The 17,883-nt window shown below is 47.2% G+C and overlaps 1 protein-coding gene across 2 annotated transcripts in view; it reads left to right on the top strand.

The window, feature by feature from the left end:
- EXOC4 (exocyst complex component 4) overlaps positions 1-17,883 on the top strand; it is a 314,456-nt gene that overhangs the window by 241,038 nt on the left and 55,535 nt on the right. For both annotated transcript variants that reach the window (XM_059473330.1, XM_059473329.1), the window contains exons 13-14: positions 8,974-9,129; positions 14,455-14,633. In XM_059473330.1, coding sequence (XP_059329313.1) covers positions 8,974-9,129; positions 14,455-14,633 — 335 coding nt within the window. The remainder of the gene's footprint in view (positions 1-8,973; positions 9,130-14,454; positions 14,634-17,883) is intronic.

The following is a 17,883-nucleotide window of genomic DNA, read 5'->3' as shown; positions in this document are numbered from 1 at the left end:
TGTCCCAGCCCCATGCCATGGGGGCTCAGCCCTCCTGCAGTGCCAGCTGTGGCTCTGCTGCAGCAGGGATCCTGCACAAGGGGGGAGTTTTCCTCTGCAGCTCCAGGGCTGCTGCAGATGGGCCTGGGCTCCCTCTGGCCATGCAGGGCAGCAGAAAGCTGCTCCTCTGGCAGTGCAGGGGGCAAAGGCTGCTGTGCTGTGCCAGGCTCAGATTGGATCCAGGTAGGAATGCTTGGCTCCTCCCCTGGGCGGAGCATCTCCCCATGGGATGCTGGGATTGGCTCAGCCCTGCAGGGACACTCAGTGGCCATGGACAGCAGAGATCTCCTGGAGGGAGGGTTGGCTGTGGGAGAGATAAAGAAACAACTGCCCCATGGACAGAGAGAACTGCTCCACAGATAGGAACAGAATACACACACCTATTTCCAGCCTAACACATCTGTTCTGCCAGGAGAGGTCAGGAGTTTGTTCTTGAATTGTCTCTGCTGGGATGGTCAAGGGTGTTTTCTTCTAGGGATAAAAAAGCTGGAATAATGGTCAGTGGAATTATGAGGAGTTGTGGTTTCCCAGTGGATTTATCTACATCCCAGAGTGGTTTAGGGTCTTGAGATGTGGATGGCAGTGGTGGCAGAGCTGAGAAATTACTCCAGTTCTTCCTTTAGGCAGAAAGGAGGAGACCTTGCAGGGCCTGCAGGGGCTCCAGCAGAGCTGCAGAGGGACTGGGGACAAGGCCTGCAGGGACAGCACACAGGGAATGGCTCCCACTGCCAGAGGGCAGCCATGGGTGGCATCTTGGCAATGAGGAATTCCTGCCTGGGCTGGCATTGCCACAGCAGCTGGGGCTGCCCCTGATCCCTGCAGTGCCCAAGGCCAGGCTGGAGCAGCCTGGGATGGTGGAAAGTGTCCCTGCCATGGCAGGGGTGGAATGAGATGATTTTCCAGATCCATTCCATAATTCCATGATAAAAGGTGACCTTGACTTTGCCACTGAGAGTCTGAAGTGTCCTCTTTAAAAATAAATGGCTGAATGTGACTTTTGCTCTTTAGTAAAGTTATTCAGATTCTTCATGCGAACATTTGCAGGGAATTCAGCTTTATTTGAATTGATTCTATTGAGATTTGGGTGTTCAGGTCTCATGGCAATTTAGGAATTACAGGATGAGAGGAAATGGCCCTAAGTTGCACCAGGAGAGATTTAGATTGGAAATTAGGAAAAGTTTCTTCTGTGAAACGTTGGTCAGGCATTGGAAGGAGCTGCCCAGGGCAGGGTTGGAGTGCCTGTCCCTGGGGGGATTTAAGGCCCTGTGGATGTGGCACTTGGGGACATAGGTGGCCTTGGCAGTGCTGGGAATGTTTGGATTCAATCCTAGAGGTCTTTTCCAGCCTAAATGATTCATGATTTTGGGAATCAGTAACCACAGGAGTCCACACACACTGGGTTTGGTGAAAGTTTCCCAAAACAATTCTGTAAACTGACAGGGAGTCACCAAATGCTCTGTGCTTGTCCCACTGGCATTTTGGGATCATCCATCCCTAACATTCTCCAACCAAAGCATGGAAGATCGAGGCACCCACTGGCCATAGACATGTTTGGGTTAAACCCTTCAAGTCTGATTTATCAGAGATTTCCTGGGTGAATATCAATAAATAACTTCTAAGGATATCCCAGTTATCCATCTGTAAAATGCTCCTCCTGGACAGGAAAATCAGGGTCGTGCCTCATCCCATGGGGATAAATAATCCCATTAAAAACCACTACAAGGTGCTGCAGGAATGTGGGTTGGAATAGCTGCTCTGCATCATCCCCTCCATGGTTGTTGAGCCTGAAAAAGCCCTTGTGCTTCCTGACCAAGAAATTACTTCCCATTGCCTGATTTTATTCAGGAAAAACTTCATCCGGCAAACAGGCTTATCATCGTCATCATTATTATTTTATTGACAATAGCAGAGGCTAAACTTTGCCTGAGCACCCCCCTAAATCAAGAACTGCTTGTGTGCCATTGTCCAAAATACTCCTTTTTTCACCCAAAACTTCCCTGCCTGGAGCCAGACAATGGATTTGATTTGTTTGGCTTGAACTCGACGCTCCTTCCTTCCTTCCTTTGCCATTCCTGGCTTTGGCACCTGCTGAGGGCTAATTAGGACAACGCTAATTTGGCCATCTCCTGATTGCTGCGAGAGGGGAGAAAACAGGAAACGTTCTGGTTTTGCTGCTGGTAAAGGACTGAAATAGAAACCCGGATCCATCCCGGGGATGCAGGGGAGCGGAGCAGCTCCTCCATCCGCGGGGATGTTGTGCCCTCTGCAGGGATCTGGGCTCCACACAGCCCTGCCCTCTGCTCCACGGTTCTCCCTGGGCTGCTGGGATGGGTAAATCGTGGTGTGGGCAGAATTCAGGGCATCCCTGTGGCTGTCCTGGATTGCCCAGACCCCTGCCAGGGCGTTCAGAGACCCTGGCACAGAGCCCGAGACACCTGTGACTTTGATTTTGACACATGGAAAAAAATTATCAACCTTGTATAAGGATCTGCAAGCTGAAATTAGAAAGACTTAGACCAAACTCTAAGTAGAATAATATTTAGTTTGTCACAGGGTGAAAAATATATTTTTTGGGGGTTTTTAGAATGGGGGTTCAGGAGGCAAGATGGAGGAATCTGGGTGTGTCCAGCCTTTCTCCTTCTTCTTCTTGGCCTCCATCTTCTGGGTGATGGTGGCACTTTTGGATTGGTTTAGAGTAGAAGCTCACTGTCTGACATGGGTGATAGGGATTGGGAAGTTATGGTAAACGTTGTACACGTAGTTTTTAGTATAAAAAGATCACACCGCCCTGGGGCAGGCAGAGTGCTTCTGACTGTCTTGCTGAGCAAACCTTGGCTGGACAGGAGAAAAAAATTTATAGATAAGAAACAATGAACAACCTTGAGAATGAGAACTGAAGAACTCTGACTCCTTCTTCGAGCACCAGGCTGGGAAAAGAGACTTTCTAACGCATCTTGGGGTCACTCTGAGCAGCAGAAGTCCCAAGAGTGGTGGAGTCAGGATCATTTACAGCTCCTTAAAATCAGGATGAACTCCTCAGAGCTGGGAGTTGATCCCATCCAGCAAAGCTGCTCTTGGGATGGCAAAGAGTGAGAATTTGGGAAGGCAGAGAGGTGTTTTTGTGGGATTTGTTCCTTCAGGGGGAGTGTGAGCAAATGTGGGTGCAAAAGCTTCCAAAGGGAGGCTCCTCCGGGCAGGATCTGATCCAGAGTTCTGTGCAGGAGCAGCTGGGGAAGGACGTCAGCACTGGGAAATGCACAGCTGAGATTGTTCATGTCTGAGCTCCCTTTGGCTCGTGTTTTCCAGGGATTTAAAAAGAAAAAGATCAAACCCAAGGGGGCTGGATGGGGTTGGACACTCCTATAAATAGCAGCTCTCGTGTGTTAATTGCTGACGAATTTTGGGAGTTCGGCGTAGGTGAGGCGCCTCCTGCAAATCGCATTTCTGTCCAAAATTCCAATTCCAGTTCGCCACCCAAACTGTTTACAAACGTCAGCTCTGATTTCTGACTAATTGACGAGGAGCTGGGGCTGAAAATGCAAATAAAATGGGAGATGGAGCCCCCAAACCTCCTGCCGTGCTGGCAGCACTCCCCAGTCGTGTCCAACCCCCGTCTCCAGCAGATTTCCAGGAGAGCAGCTCAACTTCAGAGTGAAAAACCATTTTATGTTTTTAAAAACCTGAGTACAAAACCAGTTTTGTGGGATTTTTGGAGATACTGAAAGGAGAAACCTGCCCAGTTCACTGTTGCTGCCCTGAACATGAGCCCTTCTTTTTAATCCTCTGCCAACACTCTTCTCTGACAAAATTTGCTGCTTCAAATGCAAAAATTCATCTCTTTCCATGTTTTTCTACGTAATTTTGCCAGTAATATTCAAGTCCATGTTGAAGTTGAATGTTTTTATTTTGTTGTCCGCTCTAAGCTCTGTCTTGTGTGTCCACCCCCTTCTTCATCCTCACCTTGTTCATCTTGAACCTCTCTGAAGGCTCTGAGTCAAGGAATCCCTCATCCGAATGAGTCTTTTTAGTCTTAAAAAGAGAGGGGCATCACCAAAATGTGGTTCTGAGAGTGTAAAAAGTGATTAAATCCTCTGGAGGTGCTCACCTCCCTCTTTGGAGGCAGCTTCTGGTGACCAACCTCCTTTGGCTGAACTCTCTCAGCTAAATTTGGGGGGAGAAAAGGGAAATAACCAGGCTTGGATCACTCAAAATGGTGAAGAAAAGAAACCCCTTCTGCTTTCCAGGCAGGCAAAATCAATCTAAGCTCATTTTTACTGAAAAAGAGCAGATTCATTCAGCCACAATCAGCAAAGCAGGAATTTTTAATTTTCCAGGAAATGCTTTTACTGCTGCTTCTTAGTGGCATCTTGCATGAACTTTTGGGGTTTAAGTTGCATTTTTTTACTCTTTTTTTGGGGCAGGGGTTTTCCCTCAGGCTGTGGGTGCCTGGCCCAGCTGCTTTTTAATCCTTGGCAGCACAAAACATCACCTTGGCTGTGGGAAAAGGGAAAAATCATCCAAAAACCCACCTGGCACCAGGCAGAGGAGCCCAATTAGCTCCTGTGGCTTCCAGATGTTTCCTGCTGGAAATCCAAGGCCCCCAGCTGTGTCCAGGGGTTTTCCCATAAGACAAATGGTTCCTCAGAGTGCAGGATTGGTACCTGGGAAGGTGAGACACACACCTGGATTTTGGCCACGGCATCAAGGCTGTCTCCCCTTCACCAACAGGCTGGGAATGGGAAAGATTTTGGGAAAGATGTATCCAGGACAGCTGTCCCAGATTGATATTCCATATTTTATGATGTCTGCTCCACAATAAAAGGGTTTTTTTCCATCATTTTTCCACCCTCTGTCCTCTGGGGAGGATGGAGCAGCTTGGATCCAGCCAGGGTCAGCTCCCTGTGGCAGCAGCAGGAAAATCATGGAGGAGTTTGGGATTGGGGGAGTGGGGCTGGAAGGAAGAGTTTTGAGCTTGTCCTGGGATAATTCACTCAAGGACACAAATTGGATTGAAGGTACAGAGGGGGAATCCTGGCTGGGAAGAAAATGTGGGGAAAAGGAGTTGGGAAATCTGGGTGTCCAACAGAAATAAGGGATGTTCCAACCTTTTCAGCATCTTCCTGATGAGGGGGTGGTTGGGGTAAAACCAACACCAATAAAAATCAGGAGGTGTTGGAGCCCTGGGAAGGAGTGGGGGTGTAATTCCAGGGGATCCAGGCGGTGCTGGGGCTGCTCCATGGATTACTTTGGAGCTCGCTGGTTTCTGTGGATCCATGGATCTTGTCCAGAGACAGCTCCCCTGGATTCCTGAAATGTCCAAGGAAAGGTTGGACAGAGCTGGGAGCAGCCTGGGACAGTGGGAGGTGTCCCTGCCATGGCAGGGGTGGGATGGGATGGGATTTAAGCTCTCCCTTCCCACCCAAACCATTCCAGGATTCCATGGACCCCTGGGCACCACCAAAAGGTGAGGAGAGCAGGAATCCTGGATTAGGCTTTTGGAAAACTCTGACCCTGGAAAAGGCTGAGTTTGCAGCTTGTCAGAGCATCCCAACATCCTCCCCAGCACTGACTCCCCAAACAATTGGGGTTTTAAGGATAATAAAACAGAGAGTGGCTCTGTGTAACTCATGGGCACTACCCATAAGTGAGGAAAACAGGAATCCTGAATTAGGCTTTTGGAAAACTCTGACCCTGGAAAAGCTGAGTTTGCAGCTTGTCAGGGAATCCCAACACCCTCCCCATCTCCTCCCCAGCACTGACTCCACAAACAATTGGGATTTTGAGGATAATGATCATAAAACAGAGAGTGGTCCTGTGTGACTCGTGGGCACCATCCATAAGTGAGGAAAGCAGGAATTGTGGATTAGGCTCTTGGAAAACTCTGACCCTGGAAAAGACCAAGTTTGCAGCTTGTCAGGGCATCCCAACATCCTCCCCCATCTCCTCTCAGCAATGACTCCACAAACAATTGGGATTTTGGGGATAACAAGGACCATAAAACTGAGAGGTGGTCCTGTGTGACTCGTGGGCACCATCCATAAGTGAGGAAAGCAGGAATCCTGGATTAGGATCTTGGAAAACTCTGACCCTGGAAAAGAATGACACCAGGCTGAGTTTGCAGCTTGTCAGAGCATCCAACATCTCCATCCCACAGAGCTCCCAACATCCTCCCCAGCACTGACACCACAAACAATTGGGATTTTGAGGACAATAAGGATCATAAAACAGAGAGTGGCTCTGTGTAACTCATGGGTGCCATCCATAAGTGAGGAAAGCAGAAATGATGGATTAGGGTCTTGGAAAACTCTGACCCTGGAAAAGAAGGACACCAGGCTGAGTTTGCAGCTTCTCAGAGCATCCCAACACCCTCCCAGCGCTGACTCCACAAACAATTGGGACTTTGGGGATAATAAGGATCATAAAACAGAGAGTGGCTCTGTGTAACTCATGGGCACCACCAAAAGGTGGGGAAAGCAGGAATTGTGGATTAGGCTTTTGGAAAACTCTGACCCTGGAAAAGGAGGTCACCAGGTGGAGTTTGCAGCTTGTTGGAGCATCCCATCCTCCTCCCCAGCACTGACTCCGCAAAAAATTGGGATTTTAGAGGGTAATAAGGACCATAAAACAGAGAGTGGCTCTGTGTGACTCCATCAGGACACTCCCAAAGATGCCCTGGAGCCCTGGGTGTCTGAGGGGCCACGATAAGGCTGGAAATAATTGAAGAGAGCAAACAGTGGACGTGGAGAGAGCTGAGCTGAGAGGGGAAATAACGGGGAGTAATGGGATGAAATTGAGGAAAATAAAACACCAGCTCAGTATCAGGAGTTTCTTTATCCAAGAGCTGGATTTGTTCAAGTGTGAAATAGACTCCCAAGGGAAGGAGAGTATTACTGCAGTCATTTAAATGTGCAGAGGACAAAGCCCTGGCTGATGTGTTCCTGGAACAGTTGTCCTGCCTTGGCACAGCAATGCCCAGATAGCATCAAACCCCTTTTTCCATCTCAGATGTCAGAGCTGCTGGTGGAGCTTTTTTTATCCCCCCTCAGTTTTCAGCAGGGTGAAAAATAAAAGACCTTTTTTTAAATTATATTTTTTTTTCTCCTGAGTGGAAAGACACCACCTGCCTCCCAGCAGCAGAAGGCCAAACAGGAATGTTGAGGTCTTGTGTGGCTGGAAACAAAACTCAGCCTTTTTGTGTGTGACAGATTGAACGTGAAACTCAGAGGGAAGGAAAATTTGTTTGCAAGCGCATGTGACAAATTCATTTTCACAAATCCTGTGTGGTTCCTGAGCTGAGCTTGTTTTCCTGGTGGATGGGGAAATGGTGGGATGAGAAATGAGCTGTTCTCTTCAGGATGGATCAGAGCTTGCTCCTTTCTTGCTGTTTTCCTTTGCAAAACGCAGATGCTCGGGGTGTCGTTTTTATTTCTATTTATTCCCCAAATCACCCCCTGAATGCTGCTGGCACCTCATCTCTGCCCCAGAATTCCAGCCTGGAGCTGGGACAGTGTGGCTGGAATGGCTCTGCCAGGTCCCTGTCAGGGGGTGCTCGGTGTCTCTGTTGGCTCCATCCATTGCAGCCTGGGAGAGCTGGGAATGTTCCCCTGGAGCAGGGAAGGCTCCAGGGAGAGCTCCCAGCACATTGCAGGGCCTGCAGGGGCTCCAGCAGAGCTGCAGAGGGACTGGGGACAAGGCCTGCAGGGACAGCACACAGGGAATGGCTCCCACTGCCAGAGGGCAGCCATGGGTGGCATCTTGGCAATGAGGAATTCCTGCCTGGGCTGGCATTGCCACAGCAGCTGGGGCTGCCCCTGATCCCTGCAGTGCCCAAGGCCAGGCTGGAGCAGCCTGGGATGGTGGCATTGGAATGGGATGGGCTTGAAGGGCCCTTCCCACCCAAACCATTCTGGGATTTGGGACACTCAGAATCCATCCCCAGGGATTTTTATGGAAGTTGGGGATGGAGAAGGGAAGGGAGACCCTTCCTGGAGTGCTGAGATTGCCAGTGAAGCCCCCAGACCCCAAAATCCCTTCCTAGAGAGGAGTCGGGGTGGGGATGGATCCAATGCCAGGCTGGGAGAGCTGGGAATGGAGGGAATTCCCTGGAGAGGGAGCCTGGGGTGGGATTTTGGGAAGGGATTCCCAGAGCAGCTGGGGCTGCCCCTGATCCCTGCAGTGGCCAAGGAAGGATTGGGGCACCCTGGGATGGTGGGAGGTGTCCCTGCCATGGCAGGGGTGGAATTGAGAATCTTTAAGGTCCTGGATTGACTCCTCCAAATACAGCATCCTGTTTGTCTCCTGGAATTCCCAGTCAGGAATTCAGATCAGTTACCCTGCCAAAAACACAAAACAGGGAACTTGTTCCCCATTGGAACCCGCTGCAGTCCTTGACTCAGTTTCCCACATAGGATTTAGCTGGAATCTCCATCAGGAGATGCTTTCGATGACTTGGAAAGAAGATCCTGGACCTTTCATTCCCTTTCTGCCCTGGTCCCCAGGCTGGCCCAGCTTTGGGGGAGGTGGTGGCTCCCAGGCAGGTGTCCTGGGCTGGTCCCACCTGGCACTGACCCCACCATGGGCAGAGGCTGCTGAGCTCCACTGAGATCCCAGAGGGAAATGATCCATGGAGACACCAGTGCAGGGTGACCTCCTCCAGCTGGGTGCCAAACTGAATTCCCAGGCTTGCAGAATTTAGGAAAATGGCCCTTTTTTCCTTTAGAAGATGTCTCAAAGTCCATCAGGAGCTGTATGTTATGGAGAATTTCCCACCCTGTCCATCCATGTTGCTGTCCCTCCATGTGTGGATCCTTTCCTCACTGCTGAGTCCCCATGTGTGTGATGTGGAATGCAATGAACGACACAGAATTAAATGCAAATGTCCCTAAAAGCAGGATGTGCTCCTGCCTGAGGTGTTTGTGGCTGCTCTCCCTGCAGGACCATCGTGCAGTCGGATGAGAAGCTGGTGATCAGCGCCTCCTGGGCCAAGGACGATGATATTAGCAGGCTCCTGAAATCCCTGCCCAACTGGAGCAGCATGGCTCAGCCCAAGCAGTTGAGGCCCAAGAGAGAGGAGGAGGAGGATTTCATAAGGTAAAAAATGGTGGGGTGTGGTAAATGGTGGGATGTTGGATCATCAGGGGGCAGCATGGTCGGGACGGATGGAGACAAGAGATTTCTGAAGCCAGGCCGTGGAATTTGGGGTTTATTGCAAAGGGCCTGGGTGCAGGGCCCTGCTGGGATTTGGGGTTTATTGCACAGGGCCTGGGTGCAGGGCCCTGCTGGGATTTGGGGTTTATTGCAAAGGGCCTGGGTGCAGGGCCCTGCTGGGATTTGGGGTTTATTGCACAGGGCCTGGGAGCAGGGCCCTGCTGGGATTTGGGGTTTATTGCCAAGGGCCTGGGTGCAGGGCCCTGCTGGAGCTGCAGCCACAGCTCAGAGCAGGCCCGAGAGAAGATGAGAGGGTGAGAGAGTAAGGGAGTAAAAAAGGTAAGAGAGTAAAAGGGTAAGATGGTGAGGTTCCCATTACAAGACCATAAATCTTCTTCTGTGTTGAATATTCTAATTGTCACTAACCCATCAAGTCCAAGATACAAATCCTACAGCATTTCCATACAGCCTATAAGAATCACTACATCACCACACTGTGTTACATTTTAAACCCTAAAAACTCCTCTTTGGGCCCTTCTGCCAAGCTGTAGGGTCTGCTCTGACCCTTGGGCCTGTCTGCAAGCAGAGGGTGTTGTTCCATCACAAGGGGATCACCTTCAGCCAGCCACACCATTGTTTTCCAGTTGTTCAGCAACTGAGGGATCTCAAAGCTTGCTTTCATTTCAATCTCACTCATAGTTTCCATATTCTCAAAATCTTTTGCAAGGCAATCATATTGATAAGGCTTTCCTGTTTCATCTTCCCCAACAGTGGGAAGTTGGGAAAGGGTTTCAAGGAGAGCAGCAGCAAAAAGCAGGAACAGATTTATGGTGTTTTCACAGCTGTGGTGTCCACAGGGGAATCAAGGAATCATTTGGGAATTGGGATAGGCTTTGGAGATCATCCAGTCCAACCATTCTCAGCCCTGCCAAGGCCACCACTGACCATGTCCCCAAGTGCCACATCCACATGGCTTTACATCCCTCCAGGGATGGGGACACCACCCCTGCCCTGGGCAGCCTTTTGGGGGAAGAAATCTTCCCAATACCCAACCTAATCCTTTCCTGGTGCAATTTCTGCTCACTGTGCTGTTCAGACAACGCCATTTGGGAGCTGTCTTTGGGATCCAACTGAGGGAAGTGCCTGGGATTGGGAAAGGAAAGGATCGGTTTGAATCTGGGCAAATCCTGGTCCTGCTGGTTGGTGCTGCTCTGGTCAACCGCGTGCTGAAGGGAGCAGCATTTTCTGACCTAAAGGAAGGGCCAGCTGGTTGTACTGGGCAGGAATTCCCAAAATCTGCCAAAGGAAGCTTTAATTCCCAAAATCTGTCAAAGGAATCTTTAATTCCCAAAATCTGTCAAAGAAATCTTTAATTTGAGCCACAACCATGGTGGAGCTTCCCCTCCATCCCAACTCCAGGATCTAACTCAGGGGAGCAAATGAAAAATCCCAATATTCCCAGCAGGAATTCTTTTGGAGACAACTCTGTGTGCCCAGACCAGGTTGTTCCAACCTTTCATGCCATGAAAACCTGGAAGGAGCAGATTCACTTTCCCTGCACGCTGGGAATGGCTCAGCTCCTGTGAGATTCCAAAGGCTGCACATTCCCATCCCTATTCATCACTTCCTTGATTGGCACTTGGCTGTAAAAGTGGAGGAGGAGGAGGAGGAGGAGAAGCTGTTGTAAATAACAAGTCTAATTTGCCCAGATTGTCATTTTTGTCATTTTCCTCCTTCCCTGCCTGGAAGCGCCGTGACAGGGAGGCTGCAGCCTGGAGAGGATGGGATTTGTGGGGTCACAGAAGGGTTTGCAGCTTGGGCAGGGATTTAAAACATCCCCAGGGGAGCAGGGAGAGCCCTTGAGGTCTCTGTGCAGGCCCTGAGTTGAATTTCATGGATTCAGTCCTCACCAGCTTTCACTTTTATCCTCCATTTTCTCACTTGCTTTCTCTTTTATCCTTCATTTCCTCACCTGGGATGCCCCTCCTGGCTCTCCCTGTGGTTCCTGATCCATCATTTTTGGACAGCAAAGCTCCAGTGGGCTCTGCTGGCTGAGTGGAAACTCCTGGCCAGGCAAAACCAGATGGCTGATGCTGACAGAAGCAACTTTTTCATCCTAACGTGCATTTTATTCCATTAATTCCATTCTCCTGGTCATTCATTGAAGTATTTTGTGGCAGTGGATCACAGGAGCTCCAGTGGCAAGACTTTAAGTCATCCACACTGAATTTCCTGGGAAAAGCTCCTGTGCTGTGGCTTCTTTCAGCCCAGGTTTAGGACAAAGATCTTTTCTGTTTGCACAGAGCATCATCTGCTAAGCCCCAGTTCCTGTGGCATCAATTTAAATCATAATAATTGGTCTGGGCCAGATTTAGCCAATTGATGGCTTAGAAACTTCCAGGATGGGAGGAAGGTTGAATAGATCCCTCCTGAAAGCTTCAAAAGAGAATTAATAATTGCTTGTCCAATTTTTTTGTCATCCTCTTGCCATTTAAGCAGCCTTTTCTCCTAATACAAAGGAACATGATTTCAACAGATTTCTTCACTGCTGCTGCTGCTTCTTCCTCTTGGCACTGCTGATGAATTGGGAATAATTCAGCCTGGACACTGCAGAGGGAAGCAGCTCCTGTGGGTTCCTTAGTTAGCAGAGAATGAGAGCTCATTTCATTATCATTTAACCTCTAAGATATTTAAAATTTCAATATTTGGTGTTCATGGACCATAATTCTTGGCTAGCAGGGCAGGACTACCCATCCCTTCCTGGAAAAGAAGGTTCAAGCCTGATGAAATTTGGGAAATGTTCTTTTTTTGGATGTGGAACTACTCAGCAGCATCTCTTTATGAATATTGGGAAATTAAATCCTGAAAGTTCACCAGCAGCAAAACAGATCCATGCCCAGCTTTCCTTCCCTCCCCAGCTTTCCTGTAACTCATTTATTTAACTAAAAATAATCCAAACAGTAAAAATCTTTGCAAAAAGTAATCCTCAGCCTGTGAACAGAGATTGATTTTGTTGTCTTAACCCCTGACTGAGGAGATGTCAGAAGGCACATGCAGAATTTCCCATTAATTGGGAATTATTCCCATTAATTGGCAAGAAATATTATTATTATTATTATTATTATTATTATTATTATTATTATTATTATTATTATTATTAGTCCACTGGGATTGGGCCAGAGGGACCTGCTGGGGCATTTTAGAGCTTGGTGAGTGTAGTGATTTTGGTTTGCTAATTCAAGATTTTTTCAATTTTAAAATTTCCTAATTAATGTGTTGATGAGTGTGGTGTGCTTTAATGTTGGTTAATTATGAATGTACTTCTTTCATGTCGTGAGATAGGATTAGGAGAAAGGTAAAGTAAGTTTAAAACATTTAAAAGGCTACAAAGAAAATTTTAATAAAAGTTCTTTATTTAAAAAAAAAGAAAATTTTATTTAAAGTTTTTTATTAAAAACTAAAAGAAAGAAAGTAGTAAGAATCAAAACAAACTGGATTTCCTCCCATTCCAAACCACAGCAGTGAGGGGAGGAAGAGAAGCAAACCCAGCCTCTGCTGATAAACCCCAGAGATGTTCCCAGCTCTGCCTTGGAAAGGGACAAGCAGTGGGAAAAGAACTTGGATTCAACTCATATGACTAATATTGTTTAAAAAATTTAAAGACAGTTTTAAAAAATATTCGTAATAATACCATATATCATTAAATTTCATATGTTTATACAATTTTACAACACAAAACTAAGCAATATTTTATTTCTCATCTCAAAACATACCTTTCACTGTGATATTTACTGGGTCCCCAGGACAGAGAAGGAATGAGTGAATCTGACTCCGTGTTCTCAGAAGTCTAATTTATTATTTTATGTTATATATTATATTAAAGAATACTATACTATACTAAAGAATACAGAAAGGTTACAGACAGAAGGCTAAAAGATAACAATGAAAACTCCTGACTCCTTCCAGAGTCCCAACACAGCTTGGTCCTGATTGGTCATTAATTAAAACAATTCCCATGAAACCAATGAAACAATCACCTGTTGGTAAACAATCTCCAACCACATTCCAAAGCAGCAAAACACAGGAGAAGCAAATGAGAGAATATTGTTTTCCTTTTTCTCTGAGGCCTCTCAGCTTCCCAGGAGAAAATCCTGGGCAAAGGGAGTTTTCAGAAAATATCATGGTGACGCTTCTCTTCCAAGACTGATAACAGAAAAGATTCTCCTGCTGTCCCTGATTCCACATTCCTCGGGGAGGGGGGGTTTGCTTTTTATTTCAGGGCTGCTTTTGGCAAAGAATCTGAAGTTTTGATTGGGAATTTGGGAGACAAATTGATTCACATTCCTCAGAGGGGCTTTGCTTTCCTATAAGAGCCTGAAATGAGAGATGTGGGACTCCAGGGGCTCTCCAAAATGCAGTTTATTGTATCCAAAATGCAGTTTATTGTATCCAAGGTGTCACAGCAGCCCAGGGTGGGTGACAGAGCTGTGCCCACAGCTGTCAGCTCCAGCTGCAGGCAGGCCTGCAGACCCACATCCCTCATTCAGGCTCTTACTAATAGTGCCCCACGTTGGGCGCCACTGTAAAAGCCTAAATGAGGGATGTGGGACTATAGGCAGCTCTCCAAAATGCAGTTTATAGTATCCAAAATGCAGTTTACTGTATCCAAGGTGTCACAGCAGCCCAGGGTGGGTGACAGAGCTGTGCCCACAGCTGTCAGCTCCAGCTGCAGGCAGGGCTGGAGCCCCTTTGGTTTTGGTCACAATGCATTACAGACTTTTCTTTGCTGAGCATCTTCATGCAGTAGAACCAATCTATACCTGAACTGTTATCTATAGCCCATCATAACTACTGTAATTACCATATTCATGTTACTGTTCTCCAATCACTCAAAGTCAGCACATTACAGTTTCAGCTAGAAGTTGGTTTTCAGTTTTCTTGCAGTGGAAAATTCTGAGACCTGTTTTCTACTTGCAACTTTTGCTGCCTTGTTTGCCTGTGCTCTCTTTGTGCTTGGTAAAAACATCTTCTTGTTTGGGGTGGGTTTATCCTTTGCTCTAAGCCATAAAAACCCTTCTAACAAACACACCCTTTGCCTCCTTGGTTATCCAGTCAGACTGGCTCAGCAATTCTTTCCTTCTAGATCAAAACTTGCTTCCATCTCTATTCCTCCATCAGACTCTACATTTAAAAATCTTTCTGCTAAGCAAACATATCTGTGAGACCTTCTTGTCAAACTTTCATCCTTCCCAACACTTTCCATTTCAGGGCTGCATTTGGCAAGGAATCCGAAGTTTTGATCGGGAATTTGGGAGACAAACTGATCCCTCAGCAGGAGATCCTGCGGGACGTCAGTGACCTCAAAGCCTTGGCCAACCTGCACGAGAGCCTGGAGTGGCTGGCAGCACGCACCAAGGCAGCTTTCTCCAGCCTCTCTGCAGCCCAGAGTGAGTAAATCCCATGGGAAACCTCTGCCTGGGCATGGGGACAGCAGAAATTCAGGATTTGAGCAGGTTTTGTTCCTGCTCCACCAACGGGTTTGTGTTAGAGAGAAGGAGAAAGTGAAGCAGCTTCGTCTGTTTGTTCCTCTGGGGGCACTGGGAGGGCTCCAGGGCCGTCATTGCTGTCTGGGTTTGGAAAGCCAGGTGTCTGCTGAGGGAGGCAGGAGCCTCCCCTGAAATGGGAAATGCAAACCCCTTCCCTGTGAATTATTGTAATTTTGAAGTTAAGGGGCTCTCAGGCAAAGATATGGGAATGGGAATAAGAGGTTACTAGGAAAATTAAAATACAAATATAATAGTACAAAAAAACCCACTGACAGAGTCAGAAATTACCTGACAGCCTGTGGGTCAGTATTGGTGGCAATCTGTCCTGGTTTGGAAAGCCAGATGTCTGCTGAGGAAGGCAGGAGCCTCTCCTGAAATGGAGAATGTAAATAAACCCCCTCCCTCTGAATTATTGTAATTTTGAAGTTAAGGGGCTCTCAGGGAAAGATATGGGAGTAGGAATAACAGTTCTTTACTAGGGAAATATATGGGAATGGGAATAGTTCTTTACTAGGAAAAGGTATGGGAATAGGAAAGTTCTTTACTAAGAAAATCAAAAATACAAATGCAATAGTACAAAAAAGGAAACAAATCCCTGCCAGAGTGAGAGCAGGCCCTGCCCCCTGTGTGCCAGGGGGTGTCCCAGCCCCATGCCATGGGGGCTCAGCCCTCCTGCAGTGCCAGCTGTGGCTCTGCTGCAGCAGGGATCCTGCACAAGGGGGGAGTTTTCCTCTGAAGGTCAAACTCTGGGTTTCCCAGCCTGTGATCTCACACACTCCTGTTCAAACTGCACACCCACAGTCCCAGTTCCATCATTCCATTCTGGAAGCTTCTCCAGGCCTCAGCTCAGTGCAGGGTTCTCTGGGGGTCAGTGCTGGCAGCACAGAAATCTCCAATTCCCAGCAGCCAGGGTTCCAAGGAGTTAATTGCTGATTGCCTTTGGGATAATTAGGAATTGAGGGACAGCAGGTTGTTGAGCTTATCTTCTTTTTGCCAAGGTTGGGGTTAAATGTGTGTGATGGTATTTCTTGTTGGGACTCAGATGTTTATCAGTGGTTATCTGTCATAGTCTCACAAACCCTGAGTTCTGCAGCACTTCAATAACAAACTAAAAATAGAGCCTCATCTCTCTCTACAAGGCCTTTTAATAAATGACACCTCAATTATTTTCACTTTTAACCCAATACCCAACCACCCATGCCCTGCAATGGGGACTTTTTTATCCAATGACACAAAACCACCCAAACCCCTGGAGAAGAAGGTGAAGAAGAAGGACCAGCACTGCCCCAAAATCTCCTCCTTGCTCTATATCCATTACTGCATTCTAAACCCTTAAACTCTGGGTTTCCCAGCCTGTGATCTCACACACTCCTGTTCAAACTGCACACCCACAGTCCCAGTTCCATCATTCCATTCTGGAAGCTTCTCCAGGCCTCAGCTCAGTGCAGGGTTCTCTGGGGGTCAGTGCTGGCAGCACAGAAATCTCCAATTCCCAGCACCCAGGGTTCCAAGGAGTTAATTGCTGATTGCCTTTGGGATAATTAGGAATTGAGGGACAGCAGGTTGTTGAGCTTATCTTCTTTTTGCCAAGGTTGGGGTTAAATGTGTGTGATGGTATTTCTTGTTGGGACTCAGATGTTTATCAGTGGTTATCTGTCATAGTCTCACAAACCCTGAGTTCTGCAGCACTTCAATAACAAACTAAAAATAGAGCCTCATCTCTCTCTACAAGGCCTTTTAATAAATGACACCTCAATTATTTTCACTTTTAACCCAATACCCAACCACCCATGCCCTGCAATGGGGACTTTTTTATCCAATGACACAAAACCACCCAAACCCCTGGAGAAGAAGGTGAAGAAGAAGGACCAGCACTGCCCCAAAATCTCCTCCTTGCTCTATATCCATTACTGCATTCTAAACCCTTAAACTCTGGGTTTCCCAGCCTGTGATCTCACACACTCCTGTTCAAACTGCACACCCACAGTCCCAGTTCCATCATTCCATTCTGGAAGCTTCTCCAGGCCTCAGCTCAGTGCAGGGTTCTCTGGGGGTCAGTGCTGGCAGCACAGAAATCTCCAGTTCTCAGCAAATTTCAAAATTCCAACAGCTTTGTCTTGCTTTGAGCTCTTCCTCCTGCCCAGCATCCCTGGAATGAAATCCTGTGTGTTTGACTGCTGTCTCAGGGGGTGCAATGGGAAAAGGAAAATCATGGAGTAAAAAACCCACACAGCTCGAGGGGAGCCCGGGACTCAGGGGAATGTGTGAGGATACTCAGGGGAATTGCTGGAATTTCTGCAGTTTGGTTTGGAAATTTGGAGCAGAATCCTGAGGGAAGATGCCCAGGATTGAGGGCTGAGCTCTCCTGGGAGCTTGGAATTGAAAGTCATCTCGAACTTTTTTTTTCTGGGAATTTCACAAGGGAAATTTGCTGGTGCTGAGCAAATTCATGGTGTTTTATTGTCCATTAAATCATTCTTGGCAGTAGAACCTCTCTGGGTGACTGAAATCCTTCCTGTGGCTTCTAACTCTGCTCTCGAGCTGGACTTGGAACTCCTCACTCAGCTTTCCCTCATCAGATCCATTGGATTCAGAAGGAAAATTAAGGTTATACAATTAAAACCCAAATTAGTCCAGCTCATCTTTCATCTTCCTCCCTACAAACAAGCAATGGTCTTTAAAATGTTAAAAATCTTTAAAAAGATTGTCCCAACTCCTGTATTGTCCCTAATATTCCTGTAACCCATACTTTGACTTCTCCATACCTGGGTGACAACATTTGCTCTGTTGTAGCTTTTTTTTTGTTATTAAACAAATAACAAAATTAAACAAAACCCAGTGGGAAATGCTATCAAAGTTCAGTAGCCAAATATTTATTTAGTTACTTGGGGCTGAGGATTTATGTTCGAACAGTCAGAGCTGTTAAAATAAAACATCATTTATAATTTGAGGTCTGGTTGGAACTCAGGTTTTTTTAATAAATCAATATTTCCCAGCTATTAAAGGGCACCAGCATGACTTTGAGGCCTCGGAGAGGACGTTCCACACGGTGGTGAATAAACATAAAAGCACAAAGTGTAATATTTCACTAGGCAGCACCTCCTGACAATAAAAATTCATCTTCCTTTGTAATAACTTCATCCTAAAATGT

This window comes from Ammospiza nelsoni, chromosome 5 (assembly GCF_027579445.1).
Source record: "Ammospiza nelsoni isolate bAmmNel1 chromosome 5, bAmmNel1.pri, whole genome shotgun sequence".
Taxonomy (NCBI): Eukaryota; Metazoa; Chordata; class Aves; order Passeriformes; family Passerellidae; genus Ammospiza; species Ammospiza nelsoni.
Note: the sequence above shows the minus strand (reverse complement) of the source record. Positions and strands in the feature narration are given on the sequence as shown.